The sequence below is a fragment of the Chelonia mydas genome, chromosome 3, assembly GCF_015237465.2.
Source record: "Chelonia mydas isolate rCheMyd1 chromosome 3, rCheMyd1.pri.v2, whole genome shotgun sequence".
Classification (NCBI taxonomy): Eukaryota; Metazoa; Chordata; order Testudines; family Cheloniidae; genus Chelonia; species Chelonia mydas.
The window spans coordinates 61,639,320-61,663,354 of record NC_057851.1 but is presented as its reverse complement, the minus strand read 5'-3'; the positions used below and the strand labels follow the sequence as shown (position 1 = coordinate 61,663,354).

The window sequence follows — 24,035 nt, the reverse complement described above, 5'->3', positions numbered from 1 at the left end:
CTATTTAGTGAATCTGGAATTGTATATACAGGGTCAATATAACTGTGTTGAAGCACCACTTGATATACTAAGACTTCTGTGTCTTATATCAATCAATATCCTTGTAGTATTTGCACTACATAGAAGGTCAGAATTTTCAGTAAGACATAAAAGTGTATTTGTGTATCTGTAATATATACTCGGAAAGGGATTTGCATGACTTTGGTGTATATGGATGTAGGCCGGTAGTGTTTGGTCACAGAAATTAGATGCATTCAAATTTGTTTACCTTTAACTTTAAAAGTCTGGTGCATAATATATTTTAACCAGAGCACTATTATTTTTGTGTGCTAAAAATGTTAAGCGTTCCTCAAAACCTGTATGACTCTGTTGTCAATGGTATGAAATGCACACTGGACAAGGCAGGGGCTTGCTTAACACTGCCCCTTTTCATGTCTATATATGTAGAATCATAGAAATGTAGGGTTGGACGGGACCTTGAGAGGTCATCTATTCCATTCCCCCTGCACTGGGGCAGGTCTAAGTATACCTAGACAATCCCTGACAGGTGTTTGTCTAACCCGTTCTTAAAAACCTCCAGTGATGGAGATTCAACAACCTCCCTTGGTAACTTGTTCTGTGCTTAACTACACTTATGGAAAGTTTTTTTCCTAATATCTCACTTAAATCTCCTTTGCTGCAGATTAGGCCACTTTACTACTTGTCCTACTTGCAGTGGATGTGGAGGACAATTGATCACCGTCCTCTTTATAACAACTGTTTACATATTTGAAGACTGTTGTTAGGTTCCACTGCCCCGGTCTTCTTTTCTCAAGACTAAGCAAGCAGAGTTTATTTAAAAAAAAAAAAAAAAAAAAACTTTCCTCATAGTCAGGTTTTTTAAATCTTTTGTAATTTTTGTTGCTCTTCTCTGGACTCTCCAGTTTATCCATATCTTTCTTAGACTAGGCATCTGGAACTGGACACAGTACTCAAGGTGAGGCCTCACCAGTGCTGAGTAGAATGGGATAGTTATCTCTCATGTCTTACATATGACATTTTTGTTAATATGCCCCACAATATTAGCCTTTTTCTCAACTGCATCACATTGTTGACTTTTATGTTCAGTTAGTGATCCACTATATCATCCAGATCCTTTTAAGCAGTACCAGTGCCAAGCCAGTTAATCCCCATTTTATGGTTGTACATTTGATTTTTTTTCCTTCCTAAGTGTAGTGCTTTGCATTTGTCTTTGTTGCATTGTATCATGTTGATTTCATATTCCTGAGGGAATTCTGCACCCAAAAATGAAAAATTCTTCACCAAAAAATAAAAATTCTGCGCACACTATTTTAAAATTCTGAGAAGTTCTGCGTATTTTATTTTTCAATAGTTAAATGTTGAGGCTTCAGCATGACAGTGGGGAGCACGGGCCAGTGGCTTCGTGGAGGTGGGAGATCACCTTGCAGACCCCCGCCCACCCAGGGACACAGACTCAGTGGTGAGGCTACACCTGACACAGCGCAAAGACCAGGCCTACCCCAGAAACAGCCCAGGGCCCTGCCCCTCCATGCTAGGTGCAGCCGGGGAAGATTTCTGGGGGTAAATCTTATCCAGCCTGGGCACTCCTTGCAGGGGAAGAGGAAGTCCTGTCCTCTCCCGCCCCCAGACCAGTTGGGACTAACAGCTGAGCCTGGTGCACAGTAGGAGCCACTGGCAGGCTGTCCCCAGCTCCGCTACCACCATCCCCCCAGTGATTTACCTCTCCGCTGGCTGCTCCGAGGGCCTGAAACAACGCACCCACACTGCTGAGGAGGGGCACGTGACTGCTCTTGTGGCTTCTCTTTGCTTCCCCATCAGAAAGTCATTTTTCTGCGGGGAAGCAAAGAAATCTGTGGGGGATATGAATTCTGTAGACACACAGTGCCACAGAATTCCCTCAGGAGTAATTTCAGACCAGTTCTCGAATTTGTCAAGGTCATTTTGAATTCTAATTCTGTTCTGCAAAGTACTTGCAAACCCTCCCATCTTGGTGTCATCCACAAATTTTATAAGTGTACTCTCCACTCCATATTCCAAGTCGTTAATGAAAATATTGACTAGAGCTGGACTCAGGACAGACCCCTGTGCAACCCTACTAGATATGTCCCCCATTTTGACAGTGAAGCATTGATAACTACTCTTTGAGTTCAGTGTTTCAACCAGTTTTGCACCCACCTTGTTGTAAATTTCATCTAGACCACATTTCCCTAGTTTACTTATGAGACTGTCTTGGAAAAAATCAAAATATGTCCACAGCTTCCCTCCCGCCTGCAATCCGGTAGGCCAGGAACCCTGTCACAAAAGAAAATAAGTTTGGTTTTGTGTGCTTTGTTCTTGACTAATCCATGTTGGGTATTCCTTATAACCCTGTTATCCTTTAGGTGCTTCAAATTGATTGTTCAATAATTTGTTCCAGTATATCTCCAGGTATCAAAGTAAGGCTTGATTGGTCTATAATTCGCCGAGTCCCATTTGTGTCATATCCTCTTTGTTCCCTGTTTTCAGGAGAAGGGCAAACTTAGTACCTATCTTTAAAAAAGGGGAACAAGAGTATGTGATCGTATACTATTACATAAGTAATAAAATATCATACCATGTTTTTACTACAGCTGTCTAAGGTTCATTTTGAAAGTTTGGCCCCATTAGAGCCAAGCCTGATTCACTGTACTGCTTATATATAAATTACTTTTTATTCTGGCTGGCTTGCTTCATAGTATATAGCACTGAAATGTGCTGCATGTGAATCTTAGCTTGTAGAAAAGGATCTGTTGCGTATGATCATGCACAAAGAGTAGGTGCAAACTCAACAACTTTAATACTGGCATTTACTGACTTGAGTGTTTAAATGTGCCATCAGAATTGTCTCTAAACAAAAGCTTTTATGGAATTTTCTTTAAATTTAAGCTGCCAAGAGTGTTTAGTTCAAATATTGATGCATTGGTTGAACTTTCCCTATTTTAACTGTTCAAATGTTTTTAGTCACAAGGAGGAAGGGTGCAATTAAAAGTTATTCAGTTTGTTTTGCAAGGAAGGGATTTTACTAATCTGAACTAAACATAGCTAGTTTTTCAATTATGTATTCTTTTTAAAATAAAAGCTCTATAAAAAGTAAGATTACATTTATGATAAAACCTGACAAGCAAGTTTCAATATGTATTTTGTAAAATGAAGGCTTTTACATGGGAGACGGTGTAGTTCAGCGTGTAGGACATTGAGCTGGAAGTTCTAGTCTTGGCTCTGCCACAGAGCTGCTTTGTGTCCTTAGTCAAGTCACACTCTTTGTTTGCCTCCTTTCACACCCTTGGCCTGGTCAAATTGTAAGCTCTTCGGGATAGGATTTGTCTCTTAATATGTCTGTACAGTTCCTAGCACAGTGGTGCTTTGATCCTGGTTGGGGTCTGCAAACTCACTTATAATACAGATTAATTTGTAGACCCTTCAAAAATGCATTTGTAACAATCTCAAAATTTAATATTGTTGAAAGTAACTATTTAAAACCATATATTAAATATTTACAAAGGTAAAATGATCCATGAATGGGAAATAATTGCTTCAGAGGAAGGTATCCCTTCAGTTACAGTTCCTAGTCCTATATCCTGTCTAGGTTAGTTTTGTTCAAAAGTCATTATCATAGAATCATAGAATATCAGGGTTGGAAGGGACCCCAGAAGGTCATCTAGTCCAACCCCCTGCTCAAAGCAGGACCAAGTCCCAGTTATATCATCCCAGCCAGGGCTTTGTCAAGCCTGACCTTAAAAACCTGTAAGGAAGGAGATTCTACCACCTCCCTAGGTAACGCATTCCAGTGTTTCACCACCCTCTTAGTGAAAAAGTTTTTCCTAATATCCAATCTAAACCTCCCCCATTGCAACTTGAGACCATTACTCCTCGTTCTGTCATCTGCTACCATTGAGAACAGTCTAGAGCCATCCTCTTTGGAACCCCCTTTCAGGTAGTTGAAAGCAGCTATCAAATCCCCCCTCATTCTTCTCTTCTGCAGACTAAACAATCCCAGCTCCCTCAGCCTCTCCTCATAAGTCATGTGCTCTAGACCCCTAATCATTTTTGTTGCCCTTCGCTGGACTCTTTCCAATTTATCCACATCCTTCTTGTAGTGTGGGGCCCAAAACTGGACACAGTACTCCAGATGAGGCCTCACCAGTGTCGAATAGAGGGGAACGATCACGTCCCTCGATCTACTCGCTATGCCCCTACTTATACATCCCAAAATGCCATTGGCCTTCTTGGCAACAAGGGCACACTGCTGACTCATATCCAGCTTCTCGTCCACTGTCACCCCTAGGTCCTTTTCCGCAGAACTGCTGCCTAGCCATTCGGTTCCTAGTCTGTAGCAGTGCATTGGGTTCTTCCGTCCTAAGTGCAGGACCCTGCACTTATCCTTATTGAACCTCATCAGATTTCTTTTGGCCCAATCCTCCAATTTGTCTAGGTCCTTCTGTATCCTATCCCTCCCCTCCAGCGTATCTACCACTCCTCCCAGTTTAGTATCATCCGCAAATTTGCTGAGAGTGCAATCCACACCATCCTCCAGATCATTCATGAAGATATTGAACAAAACCGGCCCCAGGACCGACCCCTGGGGCACTCCACTTGACACCGGCTGCCAACTAGACATGGAGCCATTGATCACTACCCGTTGAGCCCGACAATCTAGCCAGCTTTCTACCCACCTTATAGTGCATTCATCCAGCCCATACTTCCTTAACTTGCTGACAAGAATGCTGTGGGAGACCGTGTCAAAAGCTTTGCTAAAGTCAAGAAACAATACATCCACTGCTTTCCCTTCATCCACAGAACCAGTAATCTCATCATAAAAGGCGATTAGATTAGTCAGGCATGACCTTCCCTTGGTGAATCCATGCTGACTGTTCCTGATCACTTTCCTCTCCTCTAAGTGCTTCAGGATTGATTCTTTGAGGACCTGCTCCATGATTTTTCCAGGGACTGAGGTGAGGCTGACTGGCCTGTAGTTCCCAGGATCCTCCTTCTTCCCTTTTTTAAAGATGGGCACTACATTAGCCTTTTTCCAGTCATCCGGGACTTCCCCCGTTCGCCACGAGTTTTCAAAGATAATGGCCAAGGGCTCTGCAATCACAGCCGCCAATTCCTTCAGCACTCTCGGATGCAATTCGTCCGGCCCCATGGACTTGTGCACGTCCAGCTTTTCTAAATAGTCCCTAACCACCTCTATCTCTACAGAGGGCTGGCCATCTCTTCCCCATTTTGTGATGCCCAGCGCAGCAGTCTGGGAGCTGTTATGGTCCGATGCCTCTTGAGTTGTCCTTATTAAATGAGTTGGTGATAGTCTTATCCAGTCTTAGTGGACAGGTAGTGACATCACCAGAATCACAAATAGCACTTTTGTTACCTGTTTCAGCAGAGATGACTTTTTTAAAAAAAGGAGGTATTGAATAGATTTGGAGAGTGAGCTTTCAAGGTCAGTCGCACTGAGACGATCCATCTTGATGACTATATATCAGCACCTTTTAAAAATCTTAAAACACATTTTAGACAACAGTTGGCCTGGAACTTATCTAGAGACCTTCCCACACAAAAATTCTTCTAAAACATATAGATTTGACACTTCCATACAATCCTTTTTCACTATCCTCTAACCCGGTGGTTCTCAACCTGTTTACCATTGTGGGCTGCACTGTGTTATGTGGGCTGCATCCAATTCTACCTGTATAGCCCTAAGGATGTCCCATGGGCCGTGGGTTGAGAACCACTGCTTCTAATCTATTATATGTACTTACCTAATTTCAGATTTCTTACCTTAAGACAACCTAGATCCAAAATGCTTAAAATGTAAAATCTCTGACAACTTCATTAGTACATGTAAGGGTCACAATAGCACTGGAATAGATGATTGTTGTGCACTAAATACCTGTATAATTATCCTCTGCTTATCTTTTAATTGATCACTAGAGTGTATTGTGACATTACAACTGCTACTTATGATAAAATTGCTCTGGAAAGAACTTTGTTACTTACTATGATCAAGTTGATTTTTTTTTTTTTGTACTACTTTATAGTGGTGCTGTGAATACTTTGGGCAAGGGTAGGAGGGAGTGTGCATCTGACTTTCATCCAAAGTGTAAACCTCCTACATATATGACAGAAGGTTTTGTCTTTCTGAGAAGTCTAGGGAGTTTCTGTTTACATAGGTGTATAAAAGATAGTTTTTAAAAACGAGCCTCTGAGAATTGGGAATACTTGAACATCCCCCTAGCGTGGCAAAGATGATGCTGGAAAAAAGCCTACTTCTGCATTGTCAGTCAGGAATATTTACTTAAAGGAAGCTACCACATGCCCTTTGTGGTTCTCAAAAACGTTAATGATTTTGCAGTTCTCAAGTACCTGAATCGCAGACACCGTTGTTTCAGCTCAGAAGATTGGACAGGATTTGCTGTGGAGGCCATCAGTGTTCTACCTTAGTAGAATGAAGGCATTGTTGAGCAACACAAGGCTCTTCTTTTCCATCCTGCTGCTGGAGCATGTAACTTCTATTCCTATTTCCAGCTCCTGACTGATCAGAGTGAGAGAGACCCACAGTGAGAGCAAACAAGTCTGACACACAGGAATGTGGAATGCTACAACTGAGCCACTGAATCAGAAATAGCAAGGTTTTTATGAATGTTGAGTTGAAGGAATTATCCCCAATGGTGTCACACAAGCTTTAATGTGGCATCCATTATGAGACTATAGGGTTTTAACTGATTCTACAAAGTGTGCCCTCCTTCAGCTCATGAGCCTAACTATGGTTTAAGAAGGCATTTTTGTTGCTGCTTCACCATATTCAGTGATTCACCTAAGTTCAGATGAATGTTGCAGTTGAGATTTCATGATCAATAAATTCTGGTGTCTGAGTGGGAAAGATCTATCTACAGCTTTTTGGATCACTAGGCAATTTGTTGATCTTGTAATGTATTTCTGTTCTTTGGGGGAAATGATTCAGATCCTAGTGGGCAATTTTGAAACCATATCTTATGTCAAAAAGAAGGGCATAATTAATTTGGATGTAGCCTTTGATGATGTCTGCTTATTTATACTTCTCCCAAAAAAAAAAAAAATCCCCTTCTCCTCCCAGCAATAGGAGTTGTGCTGCTTGTTGTCCATGAAATTGTGTTCTGTGGAAGAAATCCCAGACAGAGAACTTGAGAACTCACCAGTCACTGGAGTTCTCCTATTAGGAATTTTTCTATGAATTTACTCTCAGACAATTTGTGGCTATTTAACTACAGCATGTTATGTAGAAATGAAATCAGTTGAGAGTTGACTATACCAACACATTAAAGCATGTAAGGTGCTGTAGAATAACTGAAAAATAAATGTTGAACTTTATTTTTTTAAAAATCTTGCTATAATACTTCTCCCATGCTTTTAAACTGCATGTTGTCAGAGGTTCATATAATTTAGAGAGGGCTTAGATTACTCATTTTAGGTCTCTTCCATTCCCCTATTAGTGCAGGATTATTCTGGTCAGCACATTTTAGTGTGTTTCTGTCTGGTTTAGACTGAAATGTGCCAAATGGTGAGTTCTCTTGATAGATTATACAGGGTAACACATTTTACTGTCAGATTTTTTTTTTCTTGATATTAAGCATGTGGTTTTATTTTTCCTGTTTAGTTTCATTCCATGAATCCTATTTTTACGACCTTTTTATGTATATTCATCAGAATCCAGATCATATATTTGTGCGGGAAGATACTTGGGTATGTGTGCTGAAGGTTCACCATCTCTGGCATTGAATAATCAATACCATACTCTCAGAGAAATAATACATTAGTGCTATTGGCTTAACGCTACAGCCGCCTCTTTCAAGACAACGATTTTAGGATTGGAGATCATATCATTCCTAGATTTATTGTGAATAGGCTTATATCCTGTGCTTATATTGCAATTATATTGCTCAAATCTTTAAATACAAAACATTACATGAACTTATTATTTAGGTTGCTGTCACAGAGTCCCCTGGCGATGCTCTGGAGCTGCTCTGGTGGAAGTCGTGTGAGCTTCTTGCTCTGAAGACAGGCTGCTCACAGAGAGGAGACTTCACCAGAGTCCTGACTGGCTTTGTAGGGAGCAGTTCCAGAGCATCGCCCCGGGGACTCTGTGACAACAACGATTATAGGATTGGAGATCATATCATTCCTAGATTTATTGTGAATAGTGGCAAAGTCAGGCACTCAGAAATTAGGAAATGCCGTAATTAAGGTTGCCTGTGCTGTAAGTCCATTACAGTTCTAGTAATCAAGAAGCCAGCTTGGGAGCCTGTACTCTACCACTACATCACACTCAAAAATCTTCTGCCTAGAAGTCTTGGATTTAATATTGGAATTGCTACTCTATTACAATACAGTGAATGTGCAAAGAACTTTTGTCTGAATTCATTTTCTGGTGGGGCACCCGTATGCTGCTTACTGAAGTAGTTATTTGAATAGGAACAATATAGGAATATGTTTTAGTAACTGTGCTCACTGTGGGCTGTCACACTGCAATTTGCAAAGGACGCTCATTTCACTGATATTTTTTTTTTTTTTTTTTAGTGGCTTGAGATTCCCCTCTCCAAGTTTTTCCTCTCCCCAAAGTAGCATATTTAGCACAGTAGAATAAGTCTGAAGGTTGCCAACAGTCCTGTTATATTCCAAGAGAGTATTAAATGAGCAACTTTCATATTTTTTCTTCCCAGATGCACAATCAGAGAAGAAGATCGTGTTTCTGATTTACCACAACTGGAGAGTCATAAGTAAGTTTGATTTCTGACATATAAAGATTTTGGAGCATGTTTTCTGTTAGTTCTTTATACTGCTTTTGTTTCAGAATGTCAGTGATATACTTCACTGTGTAATGTATTACCTTGCAGTCCATGGTTAGTGACATCCTTGACTAGCTCTACTGCAATAGCACCTATCACGTTTGCAGCTATTGTAGAGGAAGAGCTCCAGCAAGAAGCAGCTCTTATCAGGAGCAGAGAGAAACCTTTGGCTTTGATCCAGGTAAAGGAAGATGTATTTTTTTCACTACCTCTTTTAGAGATAACATTTTAGAATGAGCATTTCATATGCTGCATCGTGTCTACCAGCTGTTAAAACATAACTTCAGGCTCATTTTGGGAGGGTAGGGCTATCCCGGGGGTGGGCAAACTTTTTGGCCTGAGGGCCACATCTGGGTATAGAAATTGTATGGCGGGCCATGAATGCTTATGAAATTGGGGTTGGGTGTGAACTCTGGCTGGGGGTGCGAGCTCCGGGGTGGGGCCAAAAATGAGGAGTTCAGAGTGCAGGAGGGGTCTCCGTCTGGGATGGGTCTGCGGATGAGGGGTTTGGGGTATAGGAGGGTGCTCTGGGCTGGTACCGAGGGGTTCGGAGAGCAGGAGGGGGATCAGGGCTGGGGCAGGGTGTTGGGTGCGGTGGGTGGGGGTGGCGGCTCAGGGGTTCAGGCTCCGGGTGACACTTACCTCAAGAGGCTCCTGGAAGCAGCAGCTAGTCCCATCTCCGGCTCCTACACAGAAGTGCAGCCAGGTGGCTCTGCTGCACGCTGCCCCATCCGCAGGTGCGGTTTCCGGCCAAAGGGAGCTGCAGGGGCGGTGCTTGGAGTGGGAGCAGCGTGCGGAGCAGAGCTCCTTGGTTGCCCCTATGCGTAAGAGCTGGAGGGAGGACATAACCGTTGCTTCTGGGAGCCGCGTGGATCGGCCCCGACCCTGATCCCCAGCTGGAGCGCCAGAGCAGGGCAAGCCCCAGACCCTGCTCCCCAGCGGGAGCTGGTGGGCCAGATCCGGCCCGCGAGTCATAGTTTGCCCACCCCTGGGCTAGCCTGACAGTATTTGGGGACTTTAGCTGCTAGGGCTACGTTCTATATTCCCCAATTTTCTTTGCCTGCCCTCATGGTTTGGAGTGTGTTGCCTTCTCCCACTCAGCCAGTCCATGAGTGTTTTAGAATCTGTTAGGATGTATGGCCCCAGGACCTGCCCGGCTAACAGGTTTTTTTTTTTAAAGACCTAGCACGCAAAACATATCTGTATTTGAATGAAATGAAGAATATTCATTGATTACTGACATGCAGGATGTATCATTATTCAGGGCCATTAAACCTTATTGGCAATGGTAATTTGTTTTAAAAGGTAATGCTGTTATACGGTGAACAGTTTCCATCCCCCATGAGATGATTTCTTCTAGACCTGATTATAAAATGCTGACTTCCCCTTCCCCTCCTCTCTTTCTTTCGTCCTTCAGATTGAGGAACGTGCTATTCAGGATTTGCTAATCCACTACGAAGCTTTTGACAACCCTGATGAGTTTGTTGTCGTTGAAAGGGCTCCACAGGGACCTATTGCAACACCTTTGTGGAACAAGCACTGAAGCTAATCCATCATGAATTTCATGAAGATGTGTCTACTTTAGAGATTTTGACTTTTATTACAGGTAGAATTGGAGTGCGGGAGCAGTCTTGTAAATGTAGTATCAGTGTTTAAAATGCTGCACATAATCTGCATGCATCTGATTATAGTAGAGAGAGAAAGCAGACTATAATTTGTTAATGTCCATTATTCACACCATATGATGTATGTATGTTTTGACAACAAACTTTTTACCATACCCTGTGTTAATTACATTCTATATAAAATTGTAGATTGAAAATACATTTGCTTATATTGAGGTTTAGTCCATGTTAGAACAGTAAGGGTTTTTGTTAAATTCACAGGTGGTGGGGAAAAAGTAGGCCCTAATTTTGTGATTATTGTAAAACTGATGGTGCAAAATTATGCATCTTTTAAATGTGGGCGTTTAATCAGGATTGACATGACAGATTAGAAATATCCCAAATGTATCTTTGCTTAAATTTAGTCTAAAAATACCATTTGAAAATGCAGTTTTTCCTAACTTCTGATGTGCGTGTATGAGTACTGGTTCTCTCGGCTATGGTGGCTAGTACTTTTGACTGTTAGTCTTCATGGTGAGCCTCTGTGCTGGACTTGATGTGCTCTGCTACTACCTGCTTCCAGTTCAGTTGTGTGTGTTTTTACACTGTTGTTAGATTGGCATTTTGAGCCGCCCAAGCTCTGTTATGGCTTAAAACAAACACAGTTCGGTGGGATGTGGTATCACTAGTTGGATCATCCATGGTGTATTCTGGGTAAATTGGTACAATTTTAGAACCACTGTATTAAAGTGCTGAGGAAATGCAAAACCTGTATGTTAAATATTAGAGCTACAAGGATGAATGCTTAACTGTGGATTTTGAGAATGCCTAACCTGCAAAGATTTCATGGCTGGCTTTTCAGTATTGTGCATTCAAAAAGTTCTTTGTGCCTGGTTTCTCTGAACAGATTTATAAAAATTGTTTAATAGCCTTATGTACAATATGCTGTCTTGTTGGGTTGTGTTGTGTTTGGGTAGTTAAATGTGGATTTACCAGTTTCAGTAATCTCAGCGTTTACAGATCCTGGGCAAACTGGAGAGGATCAAGCTTAGAGAAGGTATACCCAGATGGATATACAAAGCAATCACTATGTGATAAATTGAGTCTTGGAAAAGAATGTAGCTGCATCTAATGGCTTCAGGTGAGCTACATTTAAAAAAGAAACCACATGTAAACAAATTCAATAAACATTAAAATCTTGATTCACATAAATTTGTGTACTTAAATTTTTGTATGCCATTGTATAAAAATTGACTTTTGTGGCAATTAGAATATTCTAAAAGTATTTTCATTTTATGTGGAGCATGAACAGTGTGCTTAATACAAGATAAAATGTCAAGTAAACCCCTACAAGGGGGAGCGGATTGCTGTGGAAGTGAAATTTAAAAAGCGTAATCTGAAGACAGAAATTCTTCAAAAACATGTGAAATCCTTTATTTATAGATATGATTAAAGAGTTGTGACTGATAGGATAGACAAAAGCTAAAATGCCAAATTGTCCTGATACAAGTATAATGCCATTAGTCTGCAATATATTAATTTTCATGTACTAATATAGGACTTTATTCTGTTTTCCTGATTGAGGTTCATGTCACCAAAAGTTTGCATTTAAATATTTAAGAAAGGTATTTTAAAAGGCCAGTCCTATTTTATCAAACAATTTTATATATGAATGTTTTAATTTCTTGAACTAAACTATACATCGGTATCAACTCAGTGAAATAAATTTGAGATTATCAATTCAATCCTTTTTTTAAAAGCATCTCCTAGGAAATACATGCACGAGTTTTCTCTTGAGAGAATTTTACCTCAATAATCTTTAAAATTAGCACCTTCTCTTTAACAATACTTTCTTTGGTTGTAATGAATAATATATTACTGCCCAAAGAAATATTAAGAAATAGTTATATTAATGACAAACAAATTAGTAGCATACACGTATAAAACTTATTTAGAATGACAAATCCCAAGCCATGTTAAAATGTATGTTAACTAAATACATGTACATATTTTCATTCTTCCAGCAATAATTAGGAAACAATTAAACTACCCCATGGGAAAACTATCGGGATGTTATGAACTTGTTAACTGATAGTTACCAAAACTGATAGTAATTACCAGTTGCTATTAAAATTGGAGTTACTCTAAGCTGGGAGAACACAATTTGAGAATATAATTAACATATTACATACAAAAACCTTCATGAAAAGGACATTATTTAGGTTGCAAAGTTAAGCACTTGAAAGTTAGGAAATGTCAGATTTACAATTGCCTGTTTCAGAGTAGCAGCCGTGTTAGTCTGTATTCGCAAAAAGAAAAGGAGTACTTGTGGCACCTTAGAGACTAACCAATTTATTTGAGCATAAGCTTTCGTGAGCTACAGCTCACTTCATCGGATGCATACTGTGGAAAGTGTAGATCTTTTTATACACACAAAGCATGAAAAAATACCTCCCCCCACCCCACTCTCCTGCTGGTAAAATAGCTTATCCAAAGTGACCACTCTTCTTACAATGTGTATGATCATCAAGGTGGGCCATTTCCAGCACAAATCCAGGGTTTAACAAGAACGTCTGGGGGGGTAGGAAAAAACAAGGGGAAATAGGTTACCTTGCATAATGAGTTAGCCACTCCCAGTCTCTATTCAAGCTTAAGTTAATTGTATCCAATTTGCAAATGAATTCCAATTCAACAGTTTCTCGCTGGAGTCTGGATTTGAAGTTTTTTTGTTGTAATATCGCACCTTTCATGTCTGTAATCGCATGACCAGAGAGATTGAAGTGTTCTCCGACTGGTTTATGAATGTTATAATTCTTGACATCTGATTTGTGTCCATTTATTCTTTTACGTAGAGACTGTGTAACCTGAATTTGGCCCCTTTGTGCATCCAACCTCTGAACTTAATGAGGCCAGGTTCTTCTGGAAAAAAAAAGCATGTGATGATGTAATTAAAGATCATAATGCACAGGCACAAGGGTGCTAAATTATGGTTGCACAAGCAACTGTAACTCTGGCATTTCCTAACTTTCAGATGCCTCATATCGCAAGAGAAGTTGTGACATGCAGAAGATCAAAAATCAAGTCGGTTGTAGAGCTGGATGTAGAACCCAGACTTATTGACTCCTAGTTATGACCATGCTCCCTTCTGCAAATTATTTAAAACACAATTAAGCAACAACAAAAAACCCAATCAGAGCATTCTTTGAATACATGGCACCTATTCAAAACAATCAAAAACTTCAAGGCAAGAGTTTCCATTTTAGCACTCTGTATCAGATTCCCATGTAGCTAATTTTAATAACTTGAAAATTAATTCTCAAAACCCTGTTATACAAAGACAAATCCTCTATATGTATTGTCTATACAGTATACTAGCACTTAATTCCAATTCTTATCTAGCTATAGCAGAAAGGAATAGATTTACATCAGGGGGTTTTCAAACTTCACTGCACCGTGACCACCTTCTGACAACAAAAATTACTACAGGAGGGATCGAAGCCTGAGTCTGTCCAAGCCCCACCGCTCTGGGCAAGGGGGGAGGGGGCAAAGCCCAAGGACTTCATCCCCAGGCAGGGGGCCTGTAACCTCAGCCCTGCCACCCAGGGCTGAAGCCCTTGGGTTTGGGCTTGAGCCCCGGGCAGTGGGGTCGAGCTTCAGCCCCAGACCCCAGCAAGTCTAACTCCAGTCCTGGTGACCCCATTAAAATGGAGTCATAGCCCACTTTGGGATCCCGATCCATAGTTTGAGAACCGCTGATTTAGATTAAACTGTTCCAAGCAAAGCTGCAGCAGTTCTGTCCTTTTCAGTGGCTCAACACTCTGCAAAAAATGCCTGCACTGTGAACTGTTAAGGGAGCCACTGCATCTGTTCATAAACAACTATGCCTTGTTTGAATTTGTGGTGTGTTTCCTGTAAAGATAAGCATAAAAATCCTACCTTTATGAAGAAATGAAATGCAAAATCTAATTATGATCAGTTCTTGTAACTTTTTATAATAACCTGCCTTAGTACAGCCAGGAACTTTGTAATTATCTTTATTACCTCTTATGTTTTGGTAAAATAGTTATTTATCAAAAATTTGTCAAGTTCCTGGGTTAAATTTCCAGGACTTAATGTAAATTGGTATCTACAAAAGGCAGCGCCTCACTGTTTACAGTGAAATGAACATATGGCATCTTGGTGTGTAATTTCAAAACTCCTCACATTATGGCTTGTTGGCATAAGAATTGGGAAGTTAATAAAAGGCTTTTGATTCAATATATGTAGATATCTAGTTGCTGGGTGGGATAAGTGTTTTGAGAAGGATTAGCTGAAGTACTTTATTGATTTGTCTTTTCATTCATTATCTCAAACTTCAAAGCCACTTGCCCCCCCTCCAAAAAAAGGGAGGGGGAGAGGGCTGATTTGAAAACAATACTTTCACTTCTAATGGAGACAATATTATGTTTAAACAATTTTAATTTGTCTCTTTTTATACTGCTGCAGTAACTCCAGGCTATTGAAGTTTCCGGCACTTGATACCATACAGCATTGTGCTATAAGTCACCTGCTCCAAGGCATTTCAGAAATATGGCTAATCTGTTACTTTGCAACACAGGATAGATTAGTTAGAGAGGAGACCAAATGAGTGATTTCAATCAGTTAGTATAGCTGTAATTGCTGTAGTCTACAAGTAACCTTCATTGTTTATGAGCAGACTCCATGTGGAGCATGCAGGAGAAAATCTTATAATACATACTGTTGCTTTAATTTCACAGGAGGGAGACTACTGACCACATATGCTCATTTAACTTGTTGTAGGAACCTCTTGATGGCAGTAACCACTGTTGTACTACTTTAACTATACATCTGTAGTTAACGCAGTATAACCCCTTTACTGTAGATGTACTTATACTGGGATAAAGTGCTTATACTGGTACAGTTTATTCCCATAGGGGAAGGGCAATAAGATTTATGGGGGTAAACATGTACTCTGGCATAACTGCATCCACATTAGGGTTTGTACCAATATAACTATTTCAGTGAAGAATCATACCCCAAACCAAAATAGTTGCACCATTACAAAAACCATGTGATGACTAGGCCTTACGGTAAGTTCAAAACACAAGGGGTGAAGTCCTGGCTCCACTGAAGTCAATGGTAAAAGTCCAACCGACTTCAGTATGGCCTGGATTTCACCAATAAATCTTATTTTGTCTCCTGAGATGTGCTAACAGATTAAGAAAATCTATTGTCAGTCTTTTTCTTTTCTGGAAGTGGAGGCCTCAGTAACAATGAATAGTGAATAACACAAGCATAGTTACAGGTTTCAGAGTAGCAACCGTGTTAGTGTGTATTCGCAAAAAGAAAAGGAGGACTTGTGGCACCTTAGAAACTAACAAATTTATTTGAGCATAAGCTTTCGTGAGCTACAGCTCACTTCATCGGATGCATGAAGCATAGTTGTTAGTAGTTCCTTAGTCTTTAACGTGGAGGCAGTGGTGAGGTTGGGAAATAGCTCTCTAGAGACAAAAGTGGGGTACTGTATTTTTTTTTTCTTTCAGTTCTTAATGAATAGTTTACTTTTTCCTAAATATTTTTTATGTTGTTCATTGAATTGCTGTAGGAAAACTGATGGAAGGAATTTCGCTTACCTAGATAAGTTTGTTACCACAATCACTGTTTGAATCTGCGTCTTTCACACAGCATCTTTTTCCAATTAAAAACCTTAGTTTATAGATGTATTAAAATTTCCCTATATAGCAATGAGTCTTGTATGTTAAGCAATCCAATAATTAAAGCATGCTTGACCACTTAAGCTATTCCATTGTTCTTGAGTGACTCGGGCAGCCACAAAGTAAAGGTGGTGCAATGTCTTCACATTGCATTTGGATGTTGCTGCTGATATTGCAACAAATATCAAATGATTTTATTTCTGACTCCAATGACTACAGTAGATTCCATTTTTAAAAGTTTTTTGCCAATAGTTTCAGCAAAGTAGTATTAATAGATTCTAAGGCCAGTAGAGATCGTGATGATCATCCAGTTTTACTTCCTGCATAACACAGACCATAGAATTTCATCAAGTGCTTCTAACTCTAAACACTCAGCACTGAAGAAGTTGATACTGCCCTCTTCTGCTGTTGCCTCTTCAGAACTGAAAGTGTTGGTACAGCAAGAGTCAGAAAATCCCATATGTTCTTTGGTACTAAAAGCTTTAATATCCGGGACTCATCAAATATCTGCACAAATGCAGCTGATACCACGGGATTTCATGTGCTCCAGAGATCTGTTTGTTTCTGAGGAACTAGAGTCTCCTTCGTTGAGCTCAAGACTCCCAGTACTGCAGCCTAACTTATCCCTGGACCTCACTTTTCACTACTACTGCCTGCCTCCCTGGTGTATCAATATGCACTGACAGATGGATAATTCCTCTTCCTCATATTCCGATAAAGGAGCAGACAAAGGAAGAGAGTTTTTCAGACTCTCAGATCTCAGTACAGGGCTCTGCTGGCTGACTGTCCACCTTTGATTACCAAGAAACCGCATAATCAAAGGATACTTCCAGGCTTTTTACCACCATGATCTGCCAAGTGTCCTCCCTGGTATGAGCAGTCCTGGCAGCCTTCTCCATTCCCATATTTCAGAACTTGATGAAAAGAGTGGCAGTCACTCTACAAATTCCATTAGAAGAAGTCCAAGATACCCAGCATAAATTGCTTGGTGTACATGCACCATTGTCAGCCTTTTCTACAAATAAGGTGCTATTAAAACCTGTCAAAATGATTGGGCAGACTCCTGCTGCTCCCTTACCCTGACAGCTAAGAGGGCAGATTAAAAAATATTATGCCCTGGCTAGAGCATTAGAAGTTTTATTTTCTCATCCTCCCCCTCATTCTGTGATTGTGGAGGCAGTGAATTAGCATAATAGGTAACACCATTCAAAGGTAACCCCACACAGTAAGGACCAGAAGTGCTTAGACTTTTTTGGTTCTAAAATTTTTTCGTCTGCAACCCTGTAATTCCAGATTGCTAATTATCAGGCAATTCTGGCAAAATATAACCACATCAATTATACCAAGTTTAGGTCTTTCATTGAGCATTTACCACAGGGAGCAATTTCAGGATATTTTTGCAGAGGGGCAGATTTTGATGAGAACCATCTTGGAGGCTTCTCTCAGCACAGCTGGAATGGCAAGTAGCTCCATCTCAACTGCCATAGTTGTGTGTAGATCCTCCTTGCTCTAGTGCTTGGAATTTTCACAGTAGGTCCAAAGCACAGCAGAGGACCTTATCTTTGATGGTTTGAAATTGTTTAGTGACTCTCTGTTGGAATACTCAGTTTATTTAAGAACTGACTGGAACAGCTCCATTGCAACTGCTCTGAAATGGAGAATACACATCTGGGAGTAAACCAAGTAGCAACCGTCTCTCCTCTTACTCAGCAGGAAACAATAGTTTCTCTCTGCCTTGAAAAGTTCTCAAAGAAATGAGAAAGTAAGGGAAATGAACCTAAAAGTTTAATTTTTGGTGTTCAGTCCTATGATTTCTTCCCATCTTTTTTCATTTCTTTGAGAATGTCAAAGATGAGGGAGGGGGAAAATTGAAGCATAAAGGTAAAACATTTGAGGCTGACTCCTCAACTGGTGTAAATCAATTGACTTCAGTGGAGCTATACCTGTTTTATAACAGCTGAAGACCTAATCCATAGACTCAGTTAAGTGTAAATTGTATGGTACAAATGGGCCTGCCTTCCTTTAGTTAAAAATCTTTTTTCCATCCTACTTCTAGAGGAAAGTGTCCAGTGCATCCTTCAGTCAGTGATAGGGCTGAAAGAAAACTACTGCGTTTTCCATAGGAAACTCACTGTTGAGAAAACCCCTGATATAGCGTCATATGCCTTTAGCCTTAAACATTAGTTTTCCTGTCTCATCGCAGCTACATCTGATTCATAGGTCACTGTTTACTTGTGTTAGGATCACCTACTTTCCAGTAAAAACCCAAGCTATTTGCTCCTCTTTGTTTTCCTGCAGTCGTGATGAATCATCAGCTGCACTATCTTGCATTATGACTCATTTTTAGGGCTATTTTTTGTCTAATTTCATACTAGTAGCTTTGATCTGGAGAGCACTGTGCCACATCTGCTAAATGTCCTTGATCACAACCCAACTCTTCCTCAGAGAACTATGCTTGCCTCACCTGATGATAGTAGTTGAAACAATAAGTGGAGAAAATGGCACAAAAAAGATTGAACTAGAGAAGTGTTTGTTTCACACACAGAGCTTTGATCCTACACTGTATTTTGTATAAGCCTTTATTGCAAAGAAAAAAATTACTGCTCCTTTTCCTGTTGTCTGTATTTTAAGATGTTTTCCAGATACATACTCACCCACTTGTACATACGCAGAGGAGGTGAAATTGAGCTATAAGACTATAAACACAACAAAGAGTGCTGATCACATCATTGGTAACCCTGAGTTTTATTTATAACTTTACTAACCGGTTTGTGTGTGTGTGTGTGTGTGTTCATATAGTTTAAAAAGGGTGCAATACTGTTTGCAAAATATTTATATTTGTTTCTCTTTAGCTTCCTCTGTTTACATGGTACATTTCTGTTTGCCGGAAAATAAGAAAGCAAATAAAATGATGTGTTTTTTCATACATATATTTTCAATAATGCTTTTCAATTAAAAATGCCTTTCATCATCTTTTGCAAACATTAATAAATTAGAGTGAGGCACAGTGGTAACGCACAATTAGCGTAGCTTCACAGATGGGGAAACAGAGGCTCAGAGATGGTAGCTGATTTACCCAAGATCAGACAGTAAATTCCTGGCAGTTCCAGAAAAAGAGCCCAAAGTCTCCTCTCTGAGCCTTCTGCTCTAACCACATGTAGCTCTGCAGCTGTTTGCAAGATAAGCTGCCCCAAAACCTAATCTTTGGACTGATAAGAATTTTTTAATTTCAGTGATTCTATTACTGTAACATTTTCTGCAGAAAAGGACCTAGGGGTTACAGTGGACGAGAAGCTGGATATGAGTCAACAGTGTGCCCTTGTTGCCAAGAAGGCTAATGGCATTTTGGGATGTATAAGTAGGGGCATTGCCAGCAGATCGAGGGACGTGATCGTTCCCCTCTATTCGACATTGGTGAGGCCTCAGCTGGAGTACTGCGTCCAGTTTTGGGCCACACACTACAAGAAGGATGTGGAAAAATTGGAAAGAGTCCAGGGGAGGGCAACAAAAATGATTAGGGGCTGGAGCACGACTTATGAGGAGAGGCTGAGGGAACTGGGATTGTTTAGTCTTAGGAAGAGAAGAATGAGGGGGGATTTGATAGCTGCTTTCAACTACCTGAAGGGGGGTTCCAAAGAGGATGGCTCTAGACTGTTCTCAGTGGTAGCAGATGACAGAACAAGGAGTAATGGTCTCAAGTTGCAGTGGGGGAGGTTTAGGTTGGATGTTAGGAAAAACTTTTTCACTAGGAGGGTGGTGAAACACTGCAATGGGTTACCCAGGGAGGTGGTGAAATCTCCTTCCTTAGAGGTTTTCAAGGTCAGGCTTGACAAAGCCCTGGCTGGGATGATTCAGATGGGGATTGGTCTTGCTTTGAGCAGGGGATTGGACTAGATGACCTCCTGAGGTCTCTTCCAACCCTAATATTCTATGATTCTATGAACTCAAGTAAGTTAGGGTATGTCTACACTGGCAAGTTTCTGCACCACAAATTATACCACTTTTATTAAAACACTGGAATTAAACCGCTGTTGCATCCCCACACTGTGCTCCTTGTGACGCTGGAGCGCATCCATATTAGCAGATCTTGCAATGGGAAAGACAGCAGTGCACTGTGGTAGCTATCCCACTGTGCAACTGGCAGCAGGGTGCTTTGGGAAGGGTTTGCAATGCTTCATGGGGCAGGCACAGCATCCCATGATGCAAATTTCCCAATCCCATTGTTCCATGGACATCCTACTACATTGCCAGCTGCTTTTCAACTGAAGTGCAGTGGGGTTGGGTGGGAGGGAGAGTGTGTGTGTGTGTGTGTGTGGAGCCGGGGAGAGAGTGGGTGTCAGCAGGCTCTCTTGTAAGTTCCGACAGCGGCAGGAAGCAACCAATGCTGAGGCAGGGGGAGGGGAAACACACACACAGCCCCTGCCTCTGTGTTCAACAGCAGGACCATTCCACATTAATGATTTGCTCTGTGTCCCGGGGCAGATCAGCTGTCAGAATCCAGGCTTTGAAAGGGGAGGGGCGCATGTCTCCAGGGCAGCCGAGCTCAAAACAATGAGCAGTGTGGTCACTTGAGGCATTATGGGACAGCTCTGGAGGCTAATTACAGTGAGGAAAGCAATCAAGTGTCTACACTGGCAATAGAGCGCTGGAGCCTCTGCGCAAATAGCCTTACGACTCTTGTTGAGGTGGGTTTTTGCAGCGCTGCAACTGAGGCGTTTCTGTGCACAAAGTGGCTTGGCAGTGTGTACACGTCTGCAGTTTGAGCGCAAAAAGCTGCTTTACTGCATAGAAACTTGCCAGTGTAGACAAGCCCTAAGTTTGCTACCAGAATGCTATTCAGTCAGTTGCCAAGCTTTCGATGAGATCTTTGTTCCTATGCTTGGGAGGAGGCATGAAGCAATTAATCTTGTCTTCATCCTATCCTGTATTCTCTATGCACCAGCAAGTGATAGTCCCATAAACTTTGAGGGTTGTACTAAAAGTGCTTGGAGCTCTAACCATGTGCAACCCTGAGTCAGTTTACATGGTGTTAACAAAGCTTCATAAAAATAAAGTTAAGGAGTGATTTGATTACAGTCTATAACTACCTACTTGGGGAACAAATATTTAATTATGGGCACTTCAATCTAGCAGAAAAAAAGTATAACACAATCTAATGGCTGGAAGTTGTAGCTAGACAAACTTAGACTGAAAATAAGGTGTAAATTTTTGACAGTGCGAGAAATTAACCATTGGGACAATTTACCACGGGTCAAGATGGATTCTCTGTCTCTGATAATTTTTAAATCAAGATTTGATGTTTTTCTAAAACATATGGTCTAGGAATTATGCTTGGGAAGTTCTGTGGCCTGTATTTTATACAGGAGGTCAGACTAGATGATCACAATAGTCCCTTCTGGCTTTGGAATCTACGAATCCTCAAAAAATTGACTTATACATATTAAATTGCAATGTTATCTCTTAAATAAGCCATCTCCTGGAGAACTTTGCCTAACTGCAGTCATGTTAATTGCAAGACAAGGCAGTCCTTAAGCGATACTACCTGCTTGGAAAATGTGATGGTGTGGTGACTTTGAGTGACACCCTTAAAAGTGAACTGCAAAGAAAGGAAAATGGAGTTTGTGCCCCTTTTTGCGTTTATGATTTATAAAGAAGGTCTGAATGGGTTTATTTAATCCATTTTCCTTTTCTGCATTAGAAATTCAAGTCTCCTTTTCTGATAGAACTACCAGTGAAAATAGGACTACAAGAAAGAAGAGATTGAAAGCGGAGTAACTGAGAAAGGAAGGGGTTTTTAATCACTGATTAGAGCTGGGTTTTTGTTTTGTGTTTGGGGTTGGGTTTTTTGGGGGGTGAAGGCGTTGTTACTACCAATGGCTAATAAACAATTGGAAGAAAAAAAGCTTTTGTTTAAAGATTCAGCATCCTTGCTCCTTTAATTAAGTGGTGAGAGCAAACAACAAATAGCACTGTGACCTCCAGGAAATCCTCCAGTAAAAGAAAGGAAGGCCTAACTTGAGATGCCTTTTATTTTCCAAGATTAAAAAAAAACAAGCATTAATAAATAAACGTACCTTTCAGACATACTTCAAAGATGATGACTAAAAGAGGACACAAGCACAATTTGTGTGTTTAAAAAATGTTGTATGCAGATCACCTCTAAAACAAATGATTCGGCCCCAATCTAGTCGTTTGGCATGTTGGCCGGCACAGTGCCCTGTTGGGAAGGGTCAAAGGTGCATGCAGGCAGTTTGGGAGAAACAGTAGTCCTAGAGAGTAACAGTCTGGATGACCGTTTGAACTCAGAGCTGTTCTCTGAAAGACTTCTGAAAGAGGTGCTACATTAGTCAACTACAAGCTGTATTTTGTTCTTGGCATCTAAAATTCATGCTCAGCAGTAAATTCTGCGGCTGCCAACCTGCTGCTTTCCCCAGAGTAACTTACCTCTAAGCTTTACATCCCTCCCTCCCGCACTACCACCACTACTTGGCTTTTTGCAAAAATTTCCCACCATTGCAGCTCCACTGGTGGTAACAATAATAAGAGGGTTAGTGTAGATAAAATTTTGGGACCTAGTGGCGTGTTTAATGCTGTGTAATTAAGACCTGCTCTGAACAGCGCTAGAAGACATGTTAGACAGGCTGGTGGCTGCAGGGGCGTTGTCTACACTAAGCCTCTCCATTTCTGCCACTAGTGGGGGGGTAAGGATCTCTGATGTAGACACAGCCCTAAAGACCAGTCTTTCTTACTACTTATATGCAGAGGCTGTAGCTTAATGTTGCAGGAGAGTCCTCCAGCACTGTCATTGGTCAGTAAGTTTTTTGTGTTTTTCTTTTAATACTCTTCAGGACTGAGGGATTTTCAGGTGAGCACTTTTATAAACTGAAGCAAATAAGGTCTGAATTCACATAGCTCTGAAGTTGGATTTCAAACTTGCTGAGTCAGGCTTTCTTTCATTCACTATGTAAGTGGCTTATATATGAAAATATTCCAAAAATTTACATTCACTGTTCTTTAAGAAAATGTGACTGAAAAAGTGTCCTGTGATAGAGGTAGTAGGTGAGATTTGCACATTCTGAAAAGCCCTTGCAAAATCAAAGTAGCAAACAGTGCACGGAGACTAGTGGCATTGTTATGTACCAGCTCTCAACTGTGCTTTTCTGGCTGCAGCACTGCTGTCTTGACAAAATGTCTGGTCTACTGGATGTTTCAAATTAGTTTAGTCAAGCTCTGAATATTTTGGCTGTTTCTAAAAACTAGGATGTTTATATCTTAAAAACAATAGGTTGGTTACCAAAGTGCAACTAAATTCTTACTGGGGCAGGAGAAACGGAGGTTGTGGAATCTCCATCACTGGAGATTTTTAAGAGCAGGTTAGACAAACACCTGCCAGGAATGGTCTAGATAATACTTAGTCCAACCATGAGTGCAGGGGACTGGACTAGATCACCTCTTGAGGTCCCTTCCAATCCTATGATTCTATGAAAGAAGCTGATCAGGAAATGCACTGGTGAGATCAAAAGGCTTTAGCTGTTTGTGACATACGCATACTAAGGTTGCCAGGCATCCGGTTTTTGACCGGAATGCCTGGTCGAAAAGAGACCCTGGCGGTGCTGACCAGGCCATTAAAAGTCTGGTCAGTGGTGCAGTTGGCCTACGGAAGGCTCCCTCGCTGCCCTGGCTCCGCTCAGCTCCTGGAAGCTGCTGGCAGGGAGGCTCCATGCACCTTCCCCTGCCCCAGCTCAGCAGCTCCCATTGGCCAGGAACGCCTCATCCCCAGCCCTGCACCAGAGCCCGCACCCCCAGTCGGAGCCCTCACCCCCTCCCATACCCCAAACCCCTGCCCCAGCCTGGTA

At 41.1% G+C, this 24,035-nt stretch overlaps 1 protein-coding gene across 3 annotated transcripts in view; it reads left to right on the top strand.

The window, feature by feature from the left end:
* Positions 1 to 11,677, top strand: part of IBTK (inhibitor of Bruton tyrosine kinase) — a 103,278-nt gene extending 91,601 nt beyond the window's left edge. The window contains exons 27-29 of one of the 3 annotated variants that reach the window (XM_037894376.2): positions 8,736 to 8,792; positions 8,910 to 9,042; positions 10,279 to 11,677. In XM_037894376.2, coding sequence (XP_037750304.1) covers positions 8,736 to 8,792; positions 8,910 to 9,042; positions 10,279 to 10,404 — 316 coding nt within the window. In that variant the 3' untranslated portion in view covers positions 10,405 to 11,677. The other 2 variants (XR_006289466.1, XM_043542565.1) reach the window with 2 other exon arrangements.
* The last annotated feature ends 12,358 nt before the right edge of the window (positions 11,678 to 24,035 follow it).